The 21,819-nt window shown below is 38.5% G+C and overlaps 1 protein-coding gene and 1 long non-coding RNA gene across 5 annotated transcripts; one reads left to right on the top strand and one right to left on the bottom strand.

The window, feature by feature from the left end:
• The first annotated feature begins 1,849 nt into the window (after positions 1–1,849).
• Positions 1,850–11,661, top strand: MBL2 (mannose binding lectin 2). Of its 4 annotated transcripts, none has more exons than XM_072627994.1 (6): positions 1,850–1,955; positions 2,960–3,149; positions 5,165–5,281; positions 7,691–7,765; positions 8,999–9,073; positions 11,125–11,661. In XM_072627994.1, the coding sequence occupies exons 2-6, from the start codon at positions 2,969–2,971 to the stop codon at positions 11,499–11,501; spliced, it is 825 nt and encodes a 274-aa protein (XP_072484095.1). In that variant the 5' UTR covers positions 1,850–1,955; positions 2,960–2,968; the 3' UTR covers positions 11,502–11,661. The 4 variants fall into 4 exon arrangements, with proteins under 4 accessions (XP_072484095.1, XP_072484096.1, XP_072484098.1 ...); XM_072627995.1 differs by lacking the exon at positions 1,850–1,955 and adding an exon at positions 2,099–2,297; XM_072627997.1 differs by lacking the exon at positions 1,850–1,955 and adding an exon at positions 2,099–2,310.
• LOC140517094 (uncharacterized) lies at positions 11,109–20,785 on the bottom strand. Its single transcript, XR_011971473.1, has 2 exons — positions 18,975–20,785; positions 11,109–18,499 (listed from the first exon to the last, which is right to left on the bottom strand). It is a non-coding gene; the product is annotated as an uncharacterized lncRNA (long non-coding RNA).
• Positions 20,786–21,819: the final 1,034 nt, after the last annotated feature.

Genomic DNA, 21,819 nt, shown 5'->3' with positions numbered 1-21,819 from the left:
AGCTAAATATATGTGTGTGTGGTATAATGAAAGATGATCGTATCCCAGAATTTGAATGGGGTTTTTAGACCAAAGCTTAACAAATAGGAATGAGAGGCTTCAGGCCAGACATACACCTAACAAGAACTCACTCGATTTGGCTAGGGTATTGAGAGTCTATTCAAAGGAGAGAGGTATTCCACCTGTGATCTCATTGGTATAGGGAACTCCCAGGTGATGAAATTCCTTCTATCAGTGCAGGTCAGCACCTTATTTGTAATTTAGGGTCTTGGAGAATTGCTTAGAGTCCATGCTCTAGTTAAGTGACTTGTCCAGAGTCGCATAGCCAGTTATGTATCAGAGGCCGGATTTGATTTTGGGTCTGCTTGACTTTGAGGCTAGTTCTCTGTCCACTATACCATGTTACTTCTTTTAAGTCTAATCTAAAGGGCTGTAAACTGAAAAGAGGGAAATAAAAACTGGTTGATATTCACCAGTGTAGATACTGTAGAAAATAGCTACCTCATAAGAAGAAAAGAGGCAGTCAAAACACCTAGAAGTTTAGAAGTCAAAATCCAAGAAAAGATCCTGTCCTAAAAGTCACAGTTCACGTTATGTATAACAATAAGCTCCAAAGGGTTATATGACTTAAAATATGAATATAAAAGGTTATATTGTAAACCAGAGAAGAAAGAGGAAAGAAATATATACCTTTCAAAACCATGAATAGAAGGAAGAATTCTTAATTAAACAAGGATTAGAGGTGATCATAAAAGATTAAAAATAGACATTTGTTGTTCCTTAAAACTGAGAACTTGCACCAAAAAAAGTTTTGATTATTCAAGTTAGAATTATTAAGGAAACAGCTCACTGGGTGGAATCTTTGGAGCAAATTTCTCAAAAAAAGTTGTCTTGTTTTATTTTGATGGGCTATACTTACTGTTTACAAGAAAGGGCTTTGGTAGTACATAGAGAAGTGGGGCGGTGGGGGCAGTGATAAAAAATATAAGAAAAGAAAGAAAAGTCCATCAATGAAGCCCTAAAAATAAACATAGAAGAGAGAAAGATACATAGGTTAATAGGGATAATAGCTTAATAGCAGGAAGTTTTGTTGTTATTGTGTTAAATTTAATATATACTTTGAAAACATACGTAACAGTTCACAGTTTCCTACACCATCCTCTTTTTTGTTCTTTGTACATAGAAATGTTCATGTTCCTTTATGGTTTGTTAAATTCACAATTTAACATTAACAACCTAGGGTTGGAGCCCCCAGGTTTGGGCATAGCATTTTCTCTTTTTTGCACTAAGGGACCCCTATGGACCTGTGCACATGGTCCAAACAGCATCAGCCTTGGAAAACCCTGCCTCTAATGAGAGAAGTTAGAATCCCATTTCTCATACTCTTTGGTTCATTTTGTACCCCACTCTAGCATTTAAAGTTTTTAGTTTTGGCTCAGATTCATCTCATCTAGGGTCTCCCCAAAGGTGGAAATAGGAATCAGGTATGGGATAGTTATTTATTTGTTACACAAAAAAGACTGTCATGTGGAAGCTTAGACTGATCCCAGAGAGAAGAGTTAGGAAAAGTTTACTAATAGTATGTTACTAAAAAATGCAATGGACTGTCTTGGGCAATAAAGGACTTCCCTTCATTGAAGGTCTTCATGAAAAGCTAACTAACCACTTTTCAAGTATGTTGTTGAGGGAACTCATTTTTAGGTATGTGTTGCAGGCTCTGAAATTCTGTCTCTGTGATTCTGTCTCAATCTGTCATTATCCATTGGGAGCAATGAGAATAACAGCTGGATATTTGATTCAGTTGCTTATTAATCTGTGGAAGCAAAACAAGGACAGACCTCTACCATGTAAACAGAGTGATTCTTTATATCTTGTTGAATCCAGCCTCTTCCCGTCTTCTCTGGGTTAAACTAGAGGACACTCTGTTCTGTTATCTCTTTCCTGTTGTATGTCAGGTAAGTTTCTGATCAGAAATACAGCCTGTGGAACTGGGGTCAAAGATCTGTATGTTTAACTTGATTCCAGGAAAGGGACTTTCCAATAGATTTTCAGGCAATGTTTCAATCAACTAGAGTTATGATTAAAGGTCTTTCTATTTTGATATTCCTCATCTCCTTTTAGGTCCCTTGGTTCCTTTGGAAGTATGGCATTCTTTAGAAATAGGCCAGATCTGGTTCAGGCAAAATAAAAAGGGACATAGAATTATTTGGTCTCCTACTGAAGGGTTAGCAACTTTCCCACCCTCACCCTGTGGACTTCCTGGCAAGGACAAACAAGATTTACAAAACTTTTTGCAGGTTTGAACCATAGGTGGGAATGAACAAAGTAAGAAAAAGGGAGAAGAGATGGAAAGGAAGAAAGGAAGGGAGGGATGGAGGGAGGAAGGGAGGGAAGGAAGGAAGGGAGGGAGGAAGGGAGGAAGAGAGGGACAGAGGAAGGGAAGGAGAGAGGGAAGGATTTTGTATATCAAGATTTTTAAAATTTTATTTTATTATTAATTTTGTATGTCCAGTCCTGTGCTAGGCACTATAGAGGATCCTAGGAAATAGAGGGCATGTAGAAGAAAGCAGTCAGACTAATCTGGGCAGTGAGGGTAATGAGTATACATCATATGGGTTGGAAAGGCAAGAGATGTGTCTGTCTTTAATGGAGAGTTCTCATTCAGACAGAATGGGAAAGAAGTCAGGATAATTAGGGTGGGGACTCCCTTGTATAATGATTTCCAAATCAGTTTGGATTGATTAATCTTGAAGACAATGGGGAGTCAATAAAACACAATAAAACAAGAGACTGACAGGATCCAAAGCAGTGAAACTGGCTGTTTTGGAGGGAAAAGAGACAGCTGGTGGCAGCACCACCAGGAGGAGACAATAGCAAGAAGGATAAGAGTGAGGCTGGTTGAAAATCCCTGCCATTTTTCTTTCTAAATCAATTGACCTCAAGTTTCTACCCTTCCAAGGTTTGAAGAATGATTGACTTTTCCTGGTTCCCACTCCTCCTCATCATCATGGCTGTCTACTCAGAGCCAATTTTGAGTGAGACGACCGAGCAGACCTGCTGCTCCGTGGTCTCTTGTGGTACCCCTGGGGCAAATGGGGCTCCTGGAAAAGATGGAAGAGATGGGCTCAAGGGAGAAAAAGGAGAACCAGGTACATGCTAATTGGGATCCTTCTCCCTGAGTCTTCATTTCCACCAGGTGATCCCATGTGATGGTTGCCTCTTCTAAGAGTTCAGACTCAACATATGAGGTCATATTTATCAGTGATGTTGAATTGTTTCTCTAGATTCAATCTCTGTCCAAAAACTTTTCCTCTAACAAGAGAGTGAGATGATCAGAGAAGTTCTATTTATCTAGCTCTGGTAATCTGACACCCCAGTTTCCAAGAAGTCAAAGGAAGGATTATGTTGGCGCTTTATCAAAATAGGCAGTATATGGGGCCATTTTCAAAAGCTGTCTCTTGAGAATCTCTCAGTCCACCCCACTTTGGGGAAACCCATGGAATACTGCTTGCTTAGTTTGATTTAAAGTAAACACTAAATACTGGGAAGAAAGTCTGGGAACTCTTTCATGAGATCACCTGTTTGTTTTATATCCTCCTAAGGTGTCCACATATAGATCACAGTGAAATATTTTTTGCTCATTTCACTCCATTTTGCACAGAAGCAGAGGACTATGAGTTCAGGGACTGCATACCCATCTGTATAAGTGGTTTTGCTTACAGTGGTATACTCATTAATTGGGTAATTACATTTCCTGGCATATGATGTCTTAAGACTTTTATGTCTTTCAAAAATATTTAATGTGTAAGATGTCCTCCATTTCTTGTGAGTCTTTGTTACATGTAATTTAGCATTGAGTTCATCTGTATAATCTTGAATTCTTAATTCATGAAAACATACTTATGAATTAGATATAAATTGTAAAATAATCATTTTTTTTAAATCTAGCCTCGATTATAGCCTACAGATTCTTGCTAGGTCTTAAATTAAACAAGTTCTTGGGAACTGAAGCATATTTCTCTCCAGTTTCTGAATAAATTTCTTAGCTTTTCATGACCTGTGGCATGACACAAGTTTGCATTGCTATTGAGGAATTCCTGTAATATCAAAGCAATTCTATTTGCTAGTATGTCAATAGAATTATCAGAGTTTATTATTTTCTTCAGTTGGGACAAAACTTCTAGGCTTACTGAATGTAAAATAATCCCTCAAGTATTTTTGGAAGTGAATGTTTTACAGTCTGATGAAGATGGCCAGATCTTGCAAGCTTATCTGGACTTCTGAAAATGATTTGGAATTAAAAGACCTTGAATGAAAAAATAAGTTCATTAGTAAAAAATTAACATTTTCTAATCTTTAGTACATTAGTCTTTATATGGTTTTGCTCATGAAAAGCATTTTTTACTGACAGTAAGAGTTAGCAACTGATTTTCACTGTTCTTCCAACTTTAAAAAAAGTCTACACCATACTATAGAAAGATTGAAAACAATCCTTTTAGTCAAGAGATTCCTACAAAGCTTTTTACTTATTTTCTGAGGAATAATCAAGTTATTTTACAGCAACATTTTGTCAGCTGTTAGCATTATTTTTCATTTGGACTTCACTACCATTTGTGCTTTGTTGAGACTGCTCTTATTTCTTGTGGATTTGAAAAATGCTTGAAATGCATGACTTTCCCATACCCCTGTCATCAATACTTTTAATAGTTATTGAAGTGTGATCCTTGACAGCTACACTTTTTACAAGTTTCCATGAAGGAATAGCCCTTCTTTAAAAATTCTACAGAATTAAAAACACAAGAGAATAATGAAAGATGTATGTCCCAGATCCACTATTCAGCTAACAAAAATCAAAGTGGAGAAATCAGCTTACCTTGTGTCCATTTGGTCAAGGTAAAACTTAGTCTGGTGTCATTAGAAGCACACACATATGATTATTTCTGTCACAAAATAGAATCATTTTTTAAAAGGCTTTGCTTGTCCCACGTAATTGGAACCACAACTTTCTTTGTTTCAAGAAAGGGATCTTGGTAGGTAATAGGGAGGTTGAATGGGTATATATGGGAAAGACCACATATAAAACAAAAACTAACAATAAAATTCAGTTTTTCAAATATTTTTAAAACACTGAATACAAAGATAAGTTTTTATTGCCTAATAATAGGTCAAGGACTCAGAGGTATCCAGGGTCCTCCAGGGAAAATGGGACCTCCAGGGCACCCAGGGCCACAAGGATTTCCAGGACCAGCAGGCATGAAAGGAGATACAGGAGACAGCTCAGGTAAGGCTCTATCTTCTTTGTACTGGCCCTAGCCAGGAGGAGGCCATTTAGGGATTTAGGGCTCAGATCCAGTAAGCAGATGATCCCTCTTCCAAATATCCTATTAGCAGTACAGTCCAATGTCCCCTTCTATTGGTAAAGCCTCCTCTATGACCCAACACTTTTCCCCTTTCCTACCCCTGTTTCATTGCAGAAGAAACTGTGTGTGTATAACACCGCATATAGTATTAGACTTTTTAAAATACAGTGTTTAATTTGGCTGACCTTTTTTCCCTTTTTCTGCATTTTATTTATTATTCTACGCTACAAGTGATGCTTCTTTGGGAAAGACAGGCAGGAGGGATACATTAGAAAATGTAAGAAATTTTAAAACAAAAGTTATCCATAAAAAAATTTTTAAAGATCAGAGTCCAAAGTAGGTCTCAGTTTTCAGCAGTTATAGAAATATCCTACACAAGCATACACACATGCATATACATCAATGCATGTACATATTCTTCCTAACACATTTTTCATGATTTAGCTGGACATCCTGTCTCAGCTTTCATCTGGAAATAGAGTTGAGTAATTATTCCTGAAAACAATCAAATAGCAGATGATTGGAGGGGTTGATCCCATTCAAGTAATTTTCCTGTAGCTGTTGGGGTATCAAGGAGCCAGACAGTGAACTGAACTTTAAGACAATTCAGGCAATGGGAAATATTCAGGAATCAGTGATTTAATAGAAAACAAACTAAACCTGTCAATAGGAACAGGAAGGGAGAGAGAATCCTCAACCTTTCTTAGTAAAATTGACCAAGGTCATCACAAATTTTCCCCCAAATCATAGAATCTTTGAGGTGGAAGGAACTCAGAGGTCATCTAATGTATCCCAGTGTAATGCCTTGGACATAGTAACGTGTATTAAACACTAGCTCAGGACTTTAGTACCTTTCACTGCTCTATTGAGATAAGCTCTTAGTTGGTCATCCTGCTGCAAGTCTCCCCTCATTCCAATCTGTCCTCCACACAGCTGCCAAAGGCATTTTCCTAAAGTGAAGGTCTCACCATGAACTCCTCTCCTCAATAAACTCCATCAACTCTCTGTTACCTTTAGAATCAAATGTAAAATTCTGTTTGACTTTCAAAGACTTTCGCAAAGACCTAATCCAATCTACCTTTCTAACCTTATTACACATTATTTCCCTTCCATGCAGTCAAATCGACCCTTTCACTGCTCCTCACGTACGACATTCCCTTTTCTCTCTCTATGCCTTTGCATTGGCTATATCCCGTGCCTGGAGGTTTTTTGCCACTTCACTGCTACCACTAAGAATTCTTCTACTTCAAAATCTACTCAAGTGGTCCCTTTCATTTGAAACCTTTCCTGATTCCCCTTAGCTGCTGGTATCTCCTCTCAAATATACATATACCTATTTACTTTGTATACGTTTTAGATATCTACATATTCATGAGTATGTCAATAAAGAAAGCTTCTTGAAAGTAGAGATTGTTATATTTTTGTCTTGTATCCCTCATGCCTAACCCAGTGCTTAATAAATATTGATTCAGTGGGTCTGGGAAACAAGCATATGTGTCAGGAACGTGCTACGTTCTAGGGCTATAGACAAAATCTACATGCAACAACAGTCTTTGCTCCCAAGGAGTTGCCAGGCAAGTGGGGAAAAAACCTTTAAAGAGCTAAGTACATGACTTTTGAAAGAGTCCAGGTGAGACAGGGACTGTGCTAGGGATGTGACTATATGGAAGGAAAGGAGGGGAACTATGTGAGAGGTATAGTAAAGGTAAAAAATGACAAGATTTGGCAATAAAGTAATTGGATAGGTGGGGTGGGTGAGGGTGATGGCATTGGTGTTGAAGGCATAGGAAAGTGGAAAGATGTTAATGCTCTTTACAGGGACAGGAATGAACAGAAGAGAGCAGGCGCTGGGAGTGAGATAATGAGTTCTGCTGAGTTTGAGGTTTTTATATGACATATAGTTTGAGATATATGACTATTAGTTCAAAACAGAAAGTAGAGCTAGATATATAGGTCTGGGAATCATCCGTATAGACATGATCACTGAGCTTTTGGTAACTGATGGGATCACCAAATGAGCTAGTATAATAAAAAGCAAAAAGAGAAGAGGGACAGAGCCTTAGGGGTAACCTCAGGTGAGAGGATTGATGGTCAAACAGATAAGAGGAGAACCAGGAGAGAATGGTATCATAAAGAATTTGAGAGAGCATCCAGAAAGCAATTGACATTATCAAATGCAGAGGCCAATAGTTGGCTCTGAAAAATCATTAGTAACTCTGGAGAGGGAAGTTATCTTTGAGTGATGCTGGCAGCAATCTTGCCAGAGTTCAGCAGTCTGTGAAGAAGCAGAGATGAGTATGATAACACTCTCCTAATTGTTTTGCTTCTAGTTTCCCTGAATGAGCTGTCAACCTTGGAAAGAAAAATCCAGCATCTTGAAAGACAACTGGAAAGTATCAATGAGTGTAAGCTAACCATTCATGAAAGTGGTATTTCTTCTCTCTACTGTGCTCTACAGTTAACTCTAAGCCAGAGGCTGTAAATGGTAATGGGAATTAAATGATCTTCACCACTCATTAATAGGCCTCAAGTGGAAAGCATTCAGGGAAACTTGATTAGGGAAGGCTTGTTTTACACCTTTTGTTAATTACTAGTGAGGCACTGCGTCACAAGGGTCCTGCCCTCCTGCTCTGAAAGGTGTATATATACTTTGAGGTGAGTTTTTGCTTTGGGGGCCTACTCATTGGAAGAAGGTTCATATGCCAGATGAGACTCTGGGTAGCCATTAAGGAGCCCCCCGGCTTTGAAAACACAGATGTTGGGGCTTCTCTCTCTGGTAGCTATGTATATATGTAATGGTCAGTTGGATATAAAGTTGAAATAATAATATACATGAGAGGGAGACTCAGAAGAAGTCTGATCTGGTCCCAAGTACTGGCTGTGTAACCCTAGACAAGTCAATTTAATCTCTCCTATCTCAGTGCCCCAAAGCTACCCTCAAAGGCTGTAAATTGCCAAACAGATGCCAATCTCCTCTGATAGTTTCACTTTTGGTACTTTCTTATATTAATAAAATCACAGGTAAAAAAATAGTAAATCGAATTGTGTTCCAAATCCCCATTGGGGAATAGGAGGAAACCAAATCTGCTGAAGAAATTTGACATCATTTGAGGAATTCTTCAGTAGCTATTGAAGTGCTTGGTAGCCAAACCTTGAATCTCAAAGTAGTTCAGGCAAAGGGAAATCTTCAGAGCTCATCAATTCAATAGAAAGAAATGAATGACAAAAATAGGGCAAGAGGTAAAAAGTAAGACAGAGAATACCACCATCCTTTCTTATTCAAGGTCTATGAGCCCTTTCATAAGCTGGCCTCTATTAGGAACCTGAGAGGCCACCTAATGAAACCAACAGTTTCTTGAACATAGTAGGTATGCAATAAAGGTTTACTGAATTGAATATATAGGAGTCCCCTCAGTGATATTCTTAATAGCTGATTACCCAGTTCCCTGCCTGAACATGTCTATGAATGGCAGCCTATGTAGGCTAAAATTAATTAGTTCTATTAGAAATTATTTTCTTATATTTAGCCCAAATCCACCTCCCTGTAAGTTCCATTGATTCCACACCTAGTGCTGCCCTCTAGTGTTTTACAGAATAAACTCCTATGTCTCATGATAACTCATTTCCTTTGTTTCTAGCTTTTCTCAGACTGGTCACAGACTCAAATAAAAAAATCCAGACCCTTCAAGCTCAAGTGGACAAGTACCAAAATAGTAAGCTAGCTCTTCATGATGATGGTGTCCTTTCTTGCTCATGCATTCTTTGGGGGGCTTTAAGCCAGAAGTAGCAGTTCTCTATGGGAAAAAACTGAGCTTAGTGAGAAAAGTGGGAGTTGAGTCACAATCTGATATCAAATACTTAGATGGCCTTAGGAAAGCCACTTAAACTAACTTCTCTAAGCCTCAATATGTTCACCTGTAAAAACAGAAATAATACTAACCTACCTCCTGGGGTTGTTGAGGGAAAAAAAAAGCACCTTGTAAACTGAAAAACCCCTAGAAATGTGAGTTATTAATAGTGTTCCACAAATAATGGAAAGAGCATTGGACCTAGAGTGAGAAAATCTAGGGAAACAGGAAACAAACTGGCTCCATAGCCAGAAGCCCTGGGTTCAGATTCCACCACTGACACTTCCTACGTGTGGCTTTGAGAATGTCAGTTATTCATGGAAATAATTGCAAAATTGAGCCTATGAATGAGATTACCTCTGATGTCTCTTCCTGTTTAGGTTTATAATTCAGTGGTCTGGAGTTTAGTTCTACCATTTTCTAGTAATGTGATTATAGGTAATTCTTCAAACATCAGTTCCTTAATCTTTAAAGAAGAGATAACAATCCTAGAATATAGGTACTCCAGTTCAAGATATCAGGGGGTCCTTTCCTCCCACCAGCCACAGCTGAAATATAGCACTTTAAAGTTCACAAAACGCTTAAATACATTACTTAATTTGAGCCTTTCAGTCAATCCTATGGAATAGCTACCGCTAGTAGTAATAATAATAGCAGTAGTAGCAGTAACTGACATTTCTATAGAGTTCTGAAATTGCAAAGGTAACTCACGTACGTTATCTCATCACAGGCTCATAACAACCCTGTGAGGTAGGAGCTACAGGCATAATTATCCTCATTTTATAAATGAGGAAACTGAGGTTCAATGAAGTTAAGGGATGTACCCAGAGTCATAGAACCAACTGGGATTTGAACTCAGGTCTTTCCCCTGACTCCCATCCGAAAATTCTCCCTAGTACACCAACCATGCTGAGGCAAGAGCTTTACAAACTGGAAAACACTATCTGTGAGCTCTTTTTTTGTGAGTCAGATTATAGGACATTTGTGATGTCATCATTGTGGGAAAATACTAGTGAGAAATTCCTTTCGCTGACAGATTTGCAATGGCCACTCCAGTTGCCCTATAATGGATAATTTTAGAGATTTATTTAGGGCATAGAGGTTACATGATTTGGCCACACCCATATGACCAGTACGTGTTCATGGTCATATTTAAATCCAAACCTTCTTTAGTCCCAGACCAGTCCTCTCTTCACTATATCACACTGCCTCTCATGATTGTTTTTGTTAATAAGGGAGGAAAATAGCAAATAGCTGAGAGTTCTAATCACACATTTACTCTGAATCACAGCTTCTCCTATTAGCTACTGTGTCCCTTTCCCAAGCTAGTTGATCTTTAATCTTTAGCTGTAATAAATCTGCTTTCTTCTCTTTGGCCTGCCTATCCTGGGACAAGTGTTCCTTGATGTTTTGTTTATTTTCTCATGGTTTCAGTTCTATTGAGAAAGACTCCTTGGTCTTGCCCAAAGGTTTTTCTTTGATTCACAAACCAAGCCCTTCCAACACCTAAATTATGGTCTTCATCCAAATCACACTGCCCCTAGAATGTAGGGTCTAGCCCTCATACTATCAGAACAGAATCTCATGGCTAAACAAGGGGTTCTTAACCCAGGGTCCATAGACCACTAAAAGGTATGCAGATAGATTTCAGGGGGTCTTTGGGATGAGAAAACAATTTCATCTTTATGTTCACCTAACTAAAATTTAATATTTCCTTCAATTATTTAAAAATATTAATCTAAAAAGGGATCAATAGGTTTATCAATTGTCAAAAGGGTCCACAAAACACACAAAAATGATTAAGAACTCCTGGTGGTGAACAAATGTGATTATGTCTCTCCTGAGGTAGCCAGTTCCAGAAAGGCATTTGTTTTTTCCTGGGGTGAACTTGTCAACCATGTTAATCTCATCTACAGTTCTGATCTTCTCATTGGGCAAAAAGACTGAGGAAAAACTGTTCCTAACCAATGGAGAAAAAGCCACTTTCGACAGAGCGAAAGTTCTTTGTGAGCAACTTAAGGCTACCATTGCAACCCCAAAGAATGCAAAGGAGAATAAAGCTATCCATGATTTGGCCAAAGACAAATCTCCTTTCCTGGGCATCACAGACAAAGTGCAAGAAGGAAAGTTTGTATACATGACTGGGGAAAGAGTTACCTACACTAACTGGAGGGAGAATGAACCTAATAATAGCGGATCTGGGGAAGACTGTGTTACATTGAATGATGACGGATCATGGAATGACATATCCTGTACGACTTCTTTGCTGGTTGTCTGTGAATTACCTGCCTGAAGAGGTGCCTTGTTGTGGACTAAATGTTGAGGTCTTTTATCTGTGCCTCGATATCATTGACACCAGAAACAAATGCTGGAACTTTGTAAGCTTGAAGTTCAGTTGCCATTTCCTGTGTTTAAACTCATAATTAAAAACTTAATTTTCTCATGCAGATTTATATTGGAAGTGTTGCCTCATTAATATATACATGTATGTGCTAGAGAAATGGAGAACACATACACTGACCGGGAAAGAAAAACCAAGAAAATATAATTCTATAATCAAGAGCTTTGTTAATTTAAGTAGATTTATGAGCAGTATATACTCATGGCTTGTTTCAACAAGAGTTGCCTTGAGTCTTACCATCATTCTCAAAGGCTAATCTCAAGCTTGGCCCTTATGTAAAAGTATAGAATATAATCTCAGAATGAAAGTATTCTGAGGAATCTTAGATCTCATTTCATTCAAATTACACATTTAATAAATTGGGAAACTGAGGATCATCACATCACATGCCTACTGCATAAACTTCAGTGACTCCTATTGCCTCTAAGATCAAATACAAAATCCTTTGGCACTCAAAGCCCTTCATAACCTAGCCTCCTCCTATTTTTCCAGTCTTTTTACACCTTACTCTCTCTGTAAGGATCCAGTGACACTGACCTCCTTGCTGTTATATGAACAAGGCTCCATTTCTGAGCTCCATGAAATTTCTCTGACTGCCTCCCATCCCTGGAAAGCTCTCCCTCCTCATCTCTGCCTCCTAGCTTCCTTCAAGCCCAGCTAAAATCCCACCTGTCACAGGAAGAATTCTTTTCCTTTCTTTTCCCTTAATTTAAGAGTAGGACTCTTTCTATTATTTCCAGTTAATCCTGCATATGTTTGCACATATTTGTTTTCTTGCTGTCTCGCTCACTAAACTGTGAATTCCTTGAGGACAAGGACTGTTTCTTACCTCATTTTTTATGTCAATAAATGTTTGTTGACTGACTGAAACCTGAACCAATAAAGTGAATTGCCCAAGGTCATACAATTAGTGGTAAAACCACTAGAACCAGGTCTGTTTCATGTCAAATTTCTCACTTTCCAAGAATTGTCACAATTTTGGTCAAAGGTTCATTTTCCCTTCCTTTTCTATGTTTTAATTCATAACTAACTGTCCCAGAAGACTCCCAGCACCTTCCCATCCCATTGTTTCCCCATCCCCTTTAGTTCTTCCAGGTGTTTCCAGTAAAGGACCCTGGCCAACGTCAGGGGGTTTCCAGCACTTCTGCCTCAGATGATGTATTTCACCAGACGTTACAAAGCACACCGATATTACTTGTCTATGGAGTCAGAAGACTGGTAGAGCTAAAATTACTGAATTGGTGGTTGTTTTCTTAACCCAACAGAGCACAGCATGTAGTCAGTCAATAAGCACTCATTAAGTTCTTATTATGTGATATTCAGAGAAAGGCAAAAACAGGCCCTGTCCTCAATACATTCTAATGGGGGGCATATATTCTAATGGAGAAGGCCTCATGTAACCAGCTAAGGACGTTGAAGATATTTACAAAATAGATGAAAATAATCTGAAAGAAGGCATTAAGTGGGGCAACTGGGGCTGGGAAAGCCCCTCACACTCGCCAGCAGAAGGCGGGACATTAAAGGAAGCCAACACAGTCAGAAGTCAGAGGTGAGAGAGGAGAGCATTCCAGTTGTCTCTGACATTCAAGCAACAGAAAGTAGGCTAATGTGGCTGGATGGCAGAGTAGAATGGAGGGGCAGTACTCTACAACAGCACACATTTATGGAGACTTTATAAACAGTCTTCTTTCCAACATTTCTGTGAAGTGATCCACTCACGGATATTTCCACACCTATTGAGCTGCAAAAAATCCTAGATACCAACTAGTCAAGCCCCATTATTTGACAATTGAGGAAACTGAGGTCTAGAAAGGGTACCTCTAGGTGACTGTTTATTGACTGTTATCTCTGCTTTTGTATTTGTAATCCCAATGCTTTTCCTATCTATCCATTCAATTAATGCTTCAACCGGCAGTGGAGAAGGAACAAAAAGTCTCATCTGGAAACACAACTAAGCCATCCTTCTACGGACAAGTGTGTCACCCATTCTACAAGGCTCTTTTGACCTTGAGGACAATGCGTCCACAGTAAGCAGTCACACACACACACACACACACACACACACACACACACACACACATTTCTTTCTTAAAGCAAGGGTGTCTGTTTACTGAACACAGAAGAGTCATCTAGATATTGATTACTTCAGGGAAACATTAGCTCAAAGAAAAATATGCTCGAAAGCTTCATTGCACGGGAACCATGCAGAAATGAACATACATAGAAAAATAATGATTCATTCTTTTTTTTCAATAGTAATAGCTAACATTTGTATAGAACTTACTATGTGCCAAGCACTATGCTGAACACTTTATAATTTTCATTTCATTTGATTCTTACAAAAATCCTGGGAGGTAGGTGCTATTATTATCCCATTTTACAGATGAGGAAACTGAGGCAAATAGTAGTTAATTGACTTGCCCAGGGTCACACAGTTAACATCTGAGACTGGATTTGAACTCATGTCTTCCTGACTCCAGGTCCAGCACTCTCTCCACTATGCCATCTATCTACCCCATTATCAATGTTATTTTGAAATTTTTAGGGGGCAGATAGAGAGAGGGAAAGGAGAACTGCCATCCTGACCCACTTTATTGCCAGTGAGAAGGAGACACATATTACTGTGGCCATGGGTAATAAAATTTAATACACAAACTGAATGAATCCATAGTATACAGCAAGATGTTTTTTGATGGACTGTTTCAAGTTTACATCACTGTTCCCTTTCTTAGCCAAAATCCTAGGAAAAAAACTATTCATAATCACTGCTTCCATTTCCTTTCCTTTCATTCCTCAGTTCTTTGAAATCTGACTTCCAACTTCTTCATTAATTGAAACTGTTCTCTCCACTGTCATCAACAATCTCTTAATTTCCAAATCAGACAGCCCTTTCTCAGTCCTTATCCTTCTTGAGCCCTCTGTAGAGTCTGACACTATTATTTACCCTTGCCCCTGGACACCCTCTTCCCTGGGTTTTCATGACACTGCTCTCTTCTGGTTCTCCTTCTACCTGTCTGACAGCTCCTTCTTGCTCTTCTTTGCTATATCATTATCCATATTATGTCCCTTAACTTGGATATATCCCAAAGTTTTGTCCTGAGCTGCCTTCTTTTCTTTCCCAATATACCCTCATTTGGCTACTAAATTATCTCCCATTATCTCTATGGAGATGTCTCCCAGATCTATATATATAGCCTCGATATTTCTCCAGATCTCCAGTTCTGTGTTGTCAACTATCAGATACTTCAAACCAAATGTCCCATAGATATCTCAAACCCATTTCAAAAATATGATCATCATTTTCACCATCTTCATTGTCCTCATAGCTAGTGTTTATAGAGTACTATAAATCTCGCAGAGCACTTTGTATATGTTAACCCATCTAATATTCCCAATAACTCTGTGAGATAGGTGCTATTATCTCCATTTGACGGATAAGCTAAAAATGCTCAAATGGTTTGCCCTGAGTCATACAGCAAGATGTATGAGTCAGGTTTTGAATTCAAGATTTCCAAACTCCAAACCCCACACTCTATCCACTACAATCCCCTCTTCAAAAAAAATTCTAATCCTCTTTTTCTTATTTTTTTGCCAAAGGCATCATCACTTTTCAGATCTTCCATGTTTTCAACACTAATGTTTTCCTCAGCTTCTCTCTCTCTGTCTCTTTGTCTCTTTCTGTCTCTCTCTGTCTCTGTCTTTCTGTCTCTGTCTCTGTCTCTGTCTCTGTCTCTCTCTCTCTCTCTCTCTTTCCTTCCCTCCTCCCTTCTCCACACTTATGCAATCAGTTGCCAGATTTTGGCATCACTATTTCCAAGGCATCCCTCTCTCTTCTAATTTCTTCTCATTATTCACACAGCTACTATCCTATTTCAAGTCCTCATCCCTTCTAACCTGAATTATTTAATAGTCTCCTAATTGATGTCAAGTCTCTCCCCACTTCAATCCATCCTCCTCACAACTACAATGTGATTTTCCTAAAGCCCAGATTATTCTCTCATTCAATAAACTCTAGAGTTTCCCTACTGCCTCGATGATCAAATAAAAACTCCTTTATCTGGTATTTAAAGCCTTTCCTAATCTGGCCCTAGCTTGCCTTTCAAGCCTTATAAATATAATTTCCCTTTATGCTCTCCCTACACTGGCTTTTGTCATGTTCCTCACACACAGCCCTCTAGCTCCCATCTCGCATCTTCATTCTTTTGCTCTCCTCCATGCAGGAAATGTGCTCTCTTCTTGTAGCCATCTTTTACAAACCCTAGTTTTCTTCAGAAATTAGTTGAAGCAAAACATTTTGCATGAAGACTTTCCTAATATTTCCAGCTCCTAGTACTATTCCTCCCCAAATTACTTTTTAAAAAAAATTTAGTCCACACTATACATATTTGCCTGGCATATAAGAACCGATTAATAAATACTTGTTGATGGATTGACTGGATGTACATGAGTGTTGTATGTATGGCTTGGGGGCTTGAGTTGACTCTTTGCCCTTGTCAGTGGATCTAAAGAAAGATTTTTTCCTTCCCAGAAAGTCATTCTTCTGTAACTGATGAGCATCTGAAGGTGATCTCAAATTTACAAATTCACCTCCTGAAGTTGACAATTGATAAGTTTGTGGGTTCTCTCAATACAGCAGGACTCTAGAACAGGCCATTTTGGGACCAAGAGGGTGCTTGTTCTCAGGCTGAGGATGGAAATAAATAAGGGGTCTATCACTTGTCCTTTGGTTCTTGGACTTTTGTCTTGACTGAGAGAAGAGGAAATGTAAGGGAGGAAAATGGAGACAAAAAGTCTTGCCTCCAGTGATATTTCATTTTGATTAATACTAGGTAATTTTTTTTTAAAGAAAATCTTTTGGAGAAAGGACAGAATGTCTAATTACTTCTTTAGGAAAAGGCTTAACCAGATCAAGACAACTATCAAAATATTCCTTTTAATCTCCCAGATAGTGGGAGGTACCAAATGGCCTCCACCTAATATTTCATTCTGAGTGAATGGGAGTTCTAGACAGCCTGAGTAGCCTCTGAGGTAGGGGAGGGGAGCGATCCTGGCTGACACACTCAGCAAGAGTTCTCACTTCCTCAAACCAACTACAATAATTATACTAGTGAAAAATATATGTATTTACATATAAAATACCAGTTATTTTTATATAGTTTTGAAGGCACATTTACAAGCATTATTGCATTTGATCCTCCCCAAAATGTAATGAAGTAGTTACCACAGGTATTTATAGAGGAGGAAACTAGGTCTAAAGAAATTCAATTACTTACCCATGGTGCAACAACCAGTTAGCGTCAAAGATGATATTTGAGCTTAGGCCTCACTTCGATTCAAAGGCCAACACTATTTTGACCATACTATACATCTTCACAGTCATTCAATACAATAAAACATAAACTAATAATAATTATTATTGTTGTAATTCATTTTAATTACATCTCCTTTGTAAGTTTATAATTCTGCCATTTGTAGACCAGCTCCCTTCAAGGCTCAGCCCCCCTGAGAAGCTCTTCCTGATTCCCCCAAATTACACTGTATTTATTATGTATATTTTATATCTATGTACAGGATGTTTCTTCTCTCCCTACAGTCAAGTAGAATGTAGCTTCTAGAGAAGAGGAACAATTTCATCTTCATCTTTGTATTTTGAGGGCTTAGAGCAGCCTAGCACACAAGTGGCTTAATAAGTACTTGTTAAATTGAACAATGCTGCTCAGAACATAAAGACAAATAGGAAATGTCTTGCCCTCAAGGAGATGACACTCTAATGGAAGGATGTGGCATGTGCAAGATAAGTATGTACAAAGTATCCTCAAAGTAATTTCAATAGGGAGAGTTAGTGAGGAAATAAAGTGATAGCGAATGGCAGAGAAAAAAAGGGATAAAAAAAGAGACCTACAAAAAAAGAAATATTCAGACATGGTCATACAAACAGAGAAATAAACACACAAAAAGTAGGACAGAGGGAAAATTACCCTGAATCTCTTGCCTCTCACCTCCAGCTCTCAAGTTATATGGAAGTACAGTTCAAGTGGGAGAAAAGTTGTTTTTTGATTTTTCTGATTTTTGCTTTGTTTTGTTTTTTGCCACCAATGGCCTGGCTTCTGATTTTCTCACAATTAACACAACTTGCCACAAGATAGGAGGCACTATTACCACTTCAAAGAATAAAGAAGAGAATGCTGCCATCTTGAAACTCATGGTAAAACATGATGCATATGCCTGAGAGAGGGAAAAACACCAGGGGAGTTCCATTACCTGGATGGATCCCCTGTGAACTACACCAACTGGTATTCAGGGAATCCAGATGGGGGAGGAAGTGAAAATTTCATGGAAATGTACACAGATGGTACATGAAATGATAGAGAGTGCTCCATGAGCCGCCTCACTATCTATGAGTTCTGAGCCCCCATTAGAGTTGGCCCACCTGGACCAAAGAATGAAGGACCCTGGTGAACTTGAGTGAATCATTTAGTTCAAGTCTTGGTGGCCCAAAGAAGGTTAAAATCTTCTACCTCTCAGGCAGGAGTTAATGAATCCTATTTGTGTATACATGAAATCAAGACGAAAATCAGTTCTGTTTCCCCTGCCAGAAATGCCCATCTTTCTCTACCCTTTTTTTCACCCTAAGCAAATCCTAACCTATCTTTCAAGGCCTAGCAGAAATTCTGCCTCTTTTTTTCCTATGTGGCATGCATGACTGTCATTCTACAGTAATCTCCACTTTTGAGCCTACATAAATTTTTACCACTCAAATTATAATTTACCACCTGGTCAAGTTATTTAATGCTTCAAGTGAGTATACTTACCTCCTCAACTTCAGTTTAAGCTTCTGAAGGGATAGGAAGTTGTCTTCTCCATTAGATTCCATGGTCCCTAGCAGAGGCCTAAGCAAGCAGAAGGCACTCAGTAAAGGCTTATTGAATCGAAACAAATTATTTTTTATTGGTTTGAATTCCTATCTGCTTTGCTCTGGAAAGTGAGCCATGGGGCAATAAACCATTATTCCTGAACACTTTCATAAGATCCCTCTGAGGGAAGGCTGAAGGTCACCAACTTGAGTATAATGTCCCATGTTTTCACTCAATCAGCAATTACTATGCACATAGGTGTTAAGTACCTACTACTCCTGTGTACCCTACCATCCCCTGTGTACCCCAGTTCCATTCTCTCTTTCTGCTTTTTCTCTATAAACACAATCTCTGCTCAGGATGTGAGTTCTCTTCCCACACAGATTTTATTGGAGAAGATGCAGATTTCTCACATCTCTCTGACACTAATGTCTGAAATTAGCACAGATTCCTTCCTTAAATCTATGGGAAGGGTTGTTAAAATAACAAATCAAAGAAGTTTCAAACTTACAAATGTCTCAACAGCTGAACTGGAACTTGTGTGGGGCCACTGGAGCAGGACTTTACATAAAGACTGTCAGAATCAGAAAGTGATGACACTATGATGGAGCAAGAAATATTAAAACAAAATCAGAGATGCTTTGGGGGGTTGTGGAGCCAAAATGGTAGAGTAAAAGCAGGGGCTTCTAGAGCCATCCTCTGAAGCCCAGTCTTTGTAAAAAAAAAAAATGACTCTAAACAAATTCTGGAGCTGTGGAATCCACAGAATGATAGAGTAAAGCCAACTCCAGCCCAAGATAGCCTGGAAGGTCAATGGGAAGTGTCTATCACCTCATACTGGGAGGAGAGCACAGTCCATTGTGTACTGAGTTGGCACAGACAGGACCTGAGCAGACCTGAATCTCTGGCACCTGTGGTGGCTTCCAAACTTCACAACAACTAAACACTGAGGACAAATTGAAAGGTCAGTGGAAAAGCCCTTAAGATACGTGTGAGAGAGTAGAGTGGTCTGGCTTCAGCATCAGGGCAGGAGAGGGGGTGGAGGAACCCGCAGCAGCAGCAGGGGCAGCAGCAGCATCTGTTTCTGGAATACTAGGCCCACAAATTGTGGGAAGATCAAGCAGTTGACAATACATCCCTACACCCCCACTGGAAGCAGAGAACTACCTTAACAAAGAGCTCAAAAGTCAAGTAAATGGCTAGGGAAATGAATGAAAACTAGAAAAAGAATCAGACTACAAAATCTTACTTTGGTGACAAGAAGGAACAAAATATACAAACAGGAGAAGATAAAAAAGTCAAAGCTCCTTCATCCAAAGCCTAAAAGAAAAGTATGAATTGGTCTCAGGCCATGGAAGAGCTCCAAAATAGACTTAAGAAATAGACTAACTCAAATGGCAAAAGAGAGCCAAAAAGCCAATGAGGAGAAAAATGCCTTAAAAAGTAAAATTGGTCAGATGGAAAGGGAGGTCCAAAAACTCACTGAAGAAAATAATTCCTTAAAGATTAGAATGGAGCAGATGGAAGCTAATGACTATATGAAAAATCAAGAAATTATAAAACAAAACCAAAGAAATGAAAAAAATACCAGACAATTTCAAATATCTCATTGGAAAACAGCTGACCTGGAAAATAGATACAGGAGAGACAATTTGAAAATTATGGGACTACCTGAAAGTCATGATCAAAAAAAGAGCCTAGACATCATCTTTCAAGAAATTAGCAGGGAAAACTGCCCTGATATTCTAGAACCTGAGGGTAAAATCGAAAGAATTCACTAATTGCCTCTTGAAAGAGATCCAAGAAAGAAAACTCCTAGGAATATTATAGCCAAATTCCAGAGCTCCCAGGTCAAGGAGAAAATATTGCAAGCAGACAGAAAGAAACAATTCGAGTATTATGGAAACACAATCAGGATAACACAAGATCTAGCAGCTTCTACATTGGAGGGCTTGCAATATGATATGCCAGAGGTCAAAGGAGGTAGGATTAAAACCAAGAATCACTTACCCAGTAAAACTGAGTATAATGCTTCAGGGGAAAAAAATGGTTATTCAATGAAACAGAGGACTTTCAAGCATTCTTGATGAAAAGACAAGAGCTGAATAGAAAATTTGACTTGCAAACACAAGGATCAAGAAATAGAGGGGAAGTGGGTGAGAGAACAGAGGAATGTGAAAGAAGGGAGGGCAGATTGTGGGAAGGGGTAATTGAAATGCCTGATGTCTTGGGTTGGGTGAAGGGAAGAGATGGGGAGAAAATTTGAAACTCAAAATCTTATGGAAGTGAATGTTGAAAACTAAAAACTAATTAATAAAAAGATTTAAGACAATTTCAGAAATAAATTTAACAGAAGAGAAAAATGTACATTTGACATTTTTTTTCAGATTTGTGGAAAATAGTCACTTAAAACAGCACTTATCAAGGTTTGCTATTCAAAGTAAAATATAATGTGGTTCAAAGCAAGTATTTGAATAGAGTAAAAAAAACAAAATCAAAAAGTAAGAAAATGAGAAGTATGGAAGAAAATTGTGATAGTAAGGAAGGTGAGGATATAAAGAGCTTAAAATACCAAACAGATGATATTACATCTGATTCTGAGGGTAAATAGGAGTCAGTGGAGTTTATTAAATATTCTTCAGTCTGTACTTTGGGAAAATCATTTTGGCAGCTGAGTAGAATATGTTTTGGAGAAGACAGAGAATTGAGTCAAGGAGACCTATTAGAAAACAACAAAAATGTATTTCCTTGTTCCTCCCACCCTTGCCCTTCCCCATTGGAAAAAAAGGAAAAAAAACTGTAGCGAATATGCATAGTCATGCAAAGCAAATTTCTACATTGCCCATGTCCAAAAAATGTTACATTCTGCATCCTGGATCTATCACTTCTCTATTAGAGAGTGAGTAGCTTGCTTCATCACTGGTCCTCTGAAATCATAATTGGGCATTGCATTGATCAGAGTTCAGAAATATTTCAAAGTTATTTGTTTTTAGATTGTTGTTACTATAGAAATTAAATGAGTTGGCACAGTGGAGAAAAATTTTAGCTCAAAAGCAATACACCAACCTACCAAAAATTAATTTCACATGGGCAACTTCAGTAAGTTCTAAGAACTCTTCTCACAATACAATCATGCTGAGAAGCCCTACACACACACACACACACACACACACATACACACACACACACACACACAAGCAGATTAAGATTATAGACTCTTAAATGTTTAAAGAGCCTGGTTTTCATTTAATCCAGAAGTTTTTAGTTAGTTTTCAAGGGTTAATGAACTTGAATGAGAAACATTAACATCTTTGTTTTCACTAACCACTAAATGAAATTGAATGCTTTCTTCAATT

The sequence above is a fragment of the Notamacropus eugenii genome, chromosome 1 (genome assembly GCF_028372415.1).
Source record: "Notamacropus eugenii isolate mMacEug1 chromosome 1, mMacEug1.pri_v2, whole genome shotgun sequence".
In the NCBI taxonomy this organism is placed as follows: domain Eukaryota; kingdom Metazoa; phylum Chordata; class Mammalia; order Diprotodontia; family Macropodidae; genus Notamacropus; species Notamacropus eugenii.
Note: the sequence above shows the minus strand (reverse complement) of the source record. Positions and strands in the feature narration are given on the sequence as shown.

Coding starts and splice junctions, on each gene's coding strand:
- MBL2 (XM_072627994.1), top strand. CDS start 2,969: ATGATTGACTTTTCCTGGTTCCCACTCCTCCTCATCATCATGGCTGTC. Junction 3,150..5,164: donor GGGAGAAAAAGGAGAACCAG/GTACATGCTAAT, acceptor GCCTAATAATAG/GTCAAGGACTCAGAGGTATC. Junction 7,766..8,998: donor ACTGGAAAGTATCAATGAGT/GTAAGCTAACCA, acceptor CTTTGTTTCTAG/CTTTTCTCAGACTGGTCACA.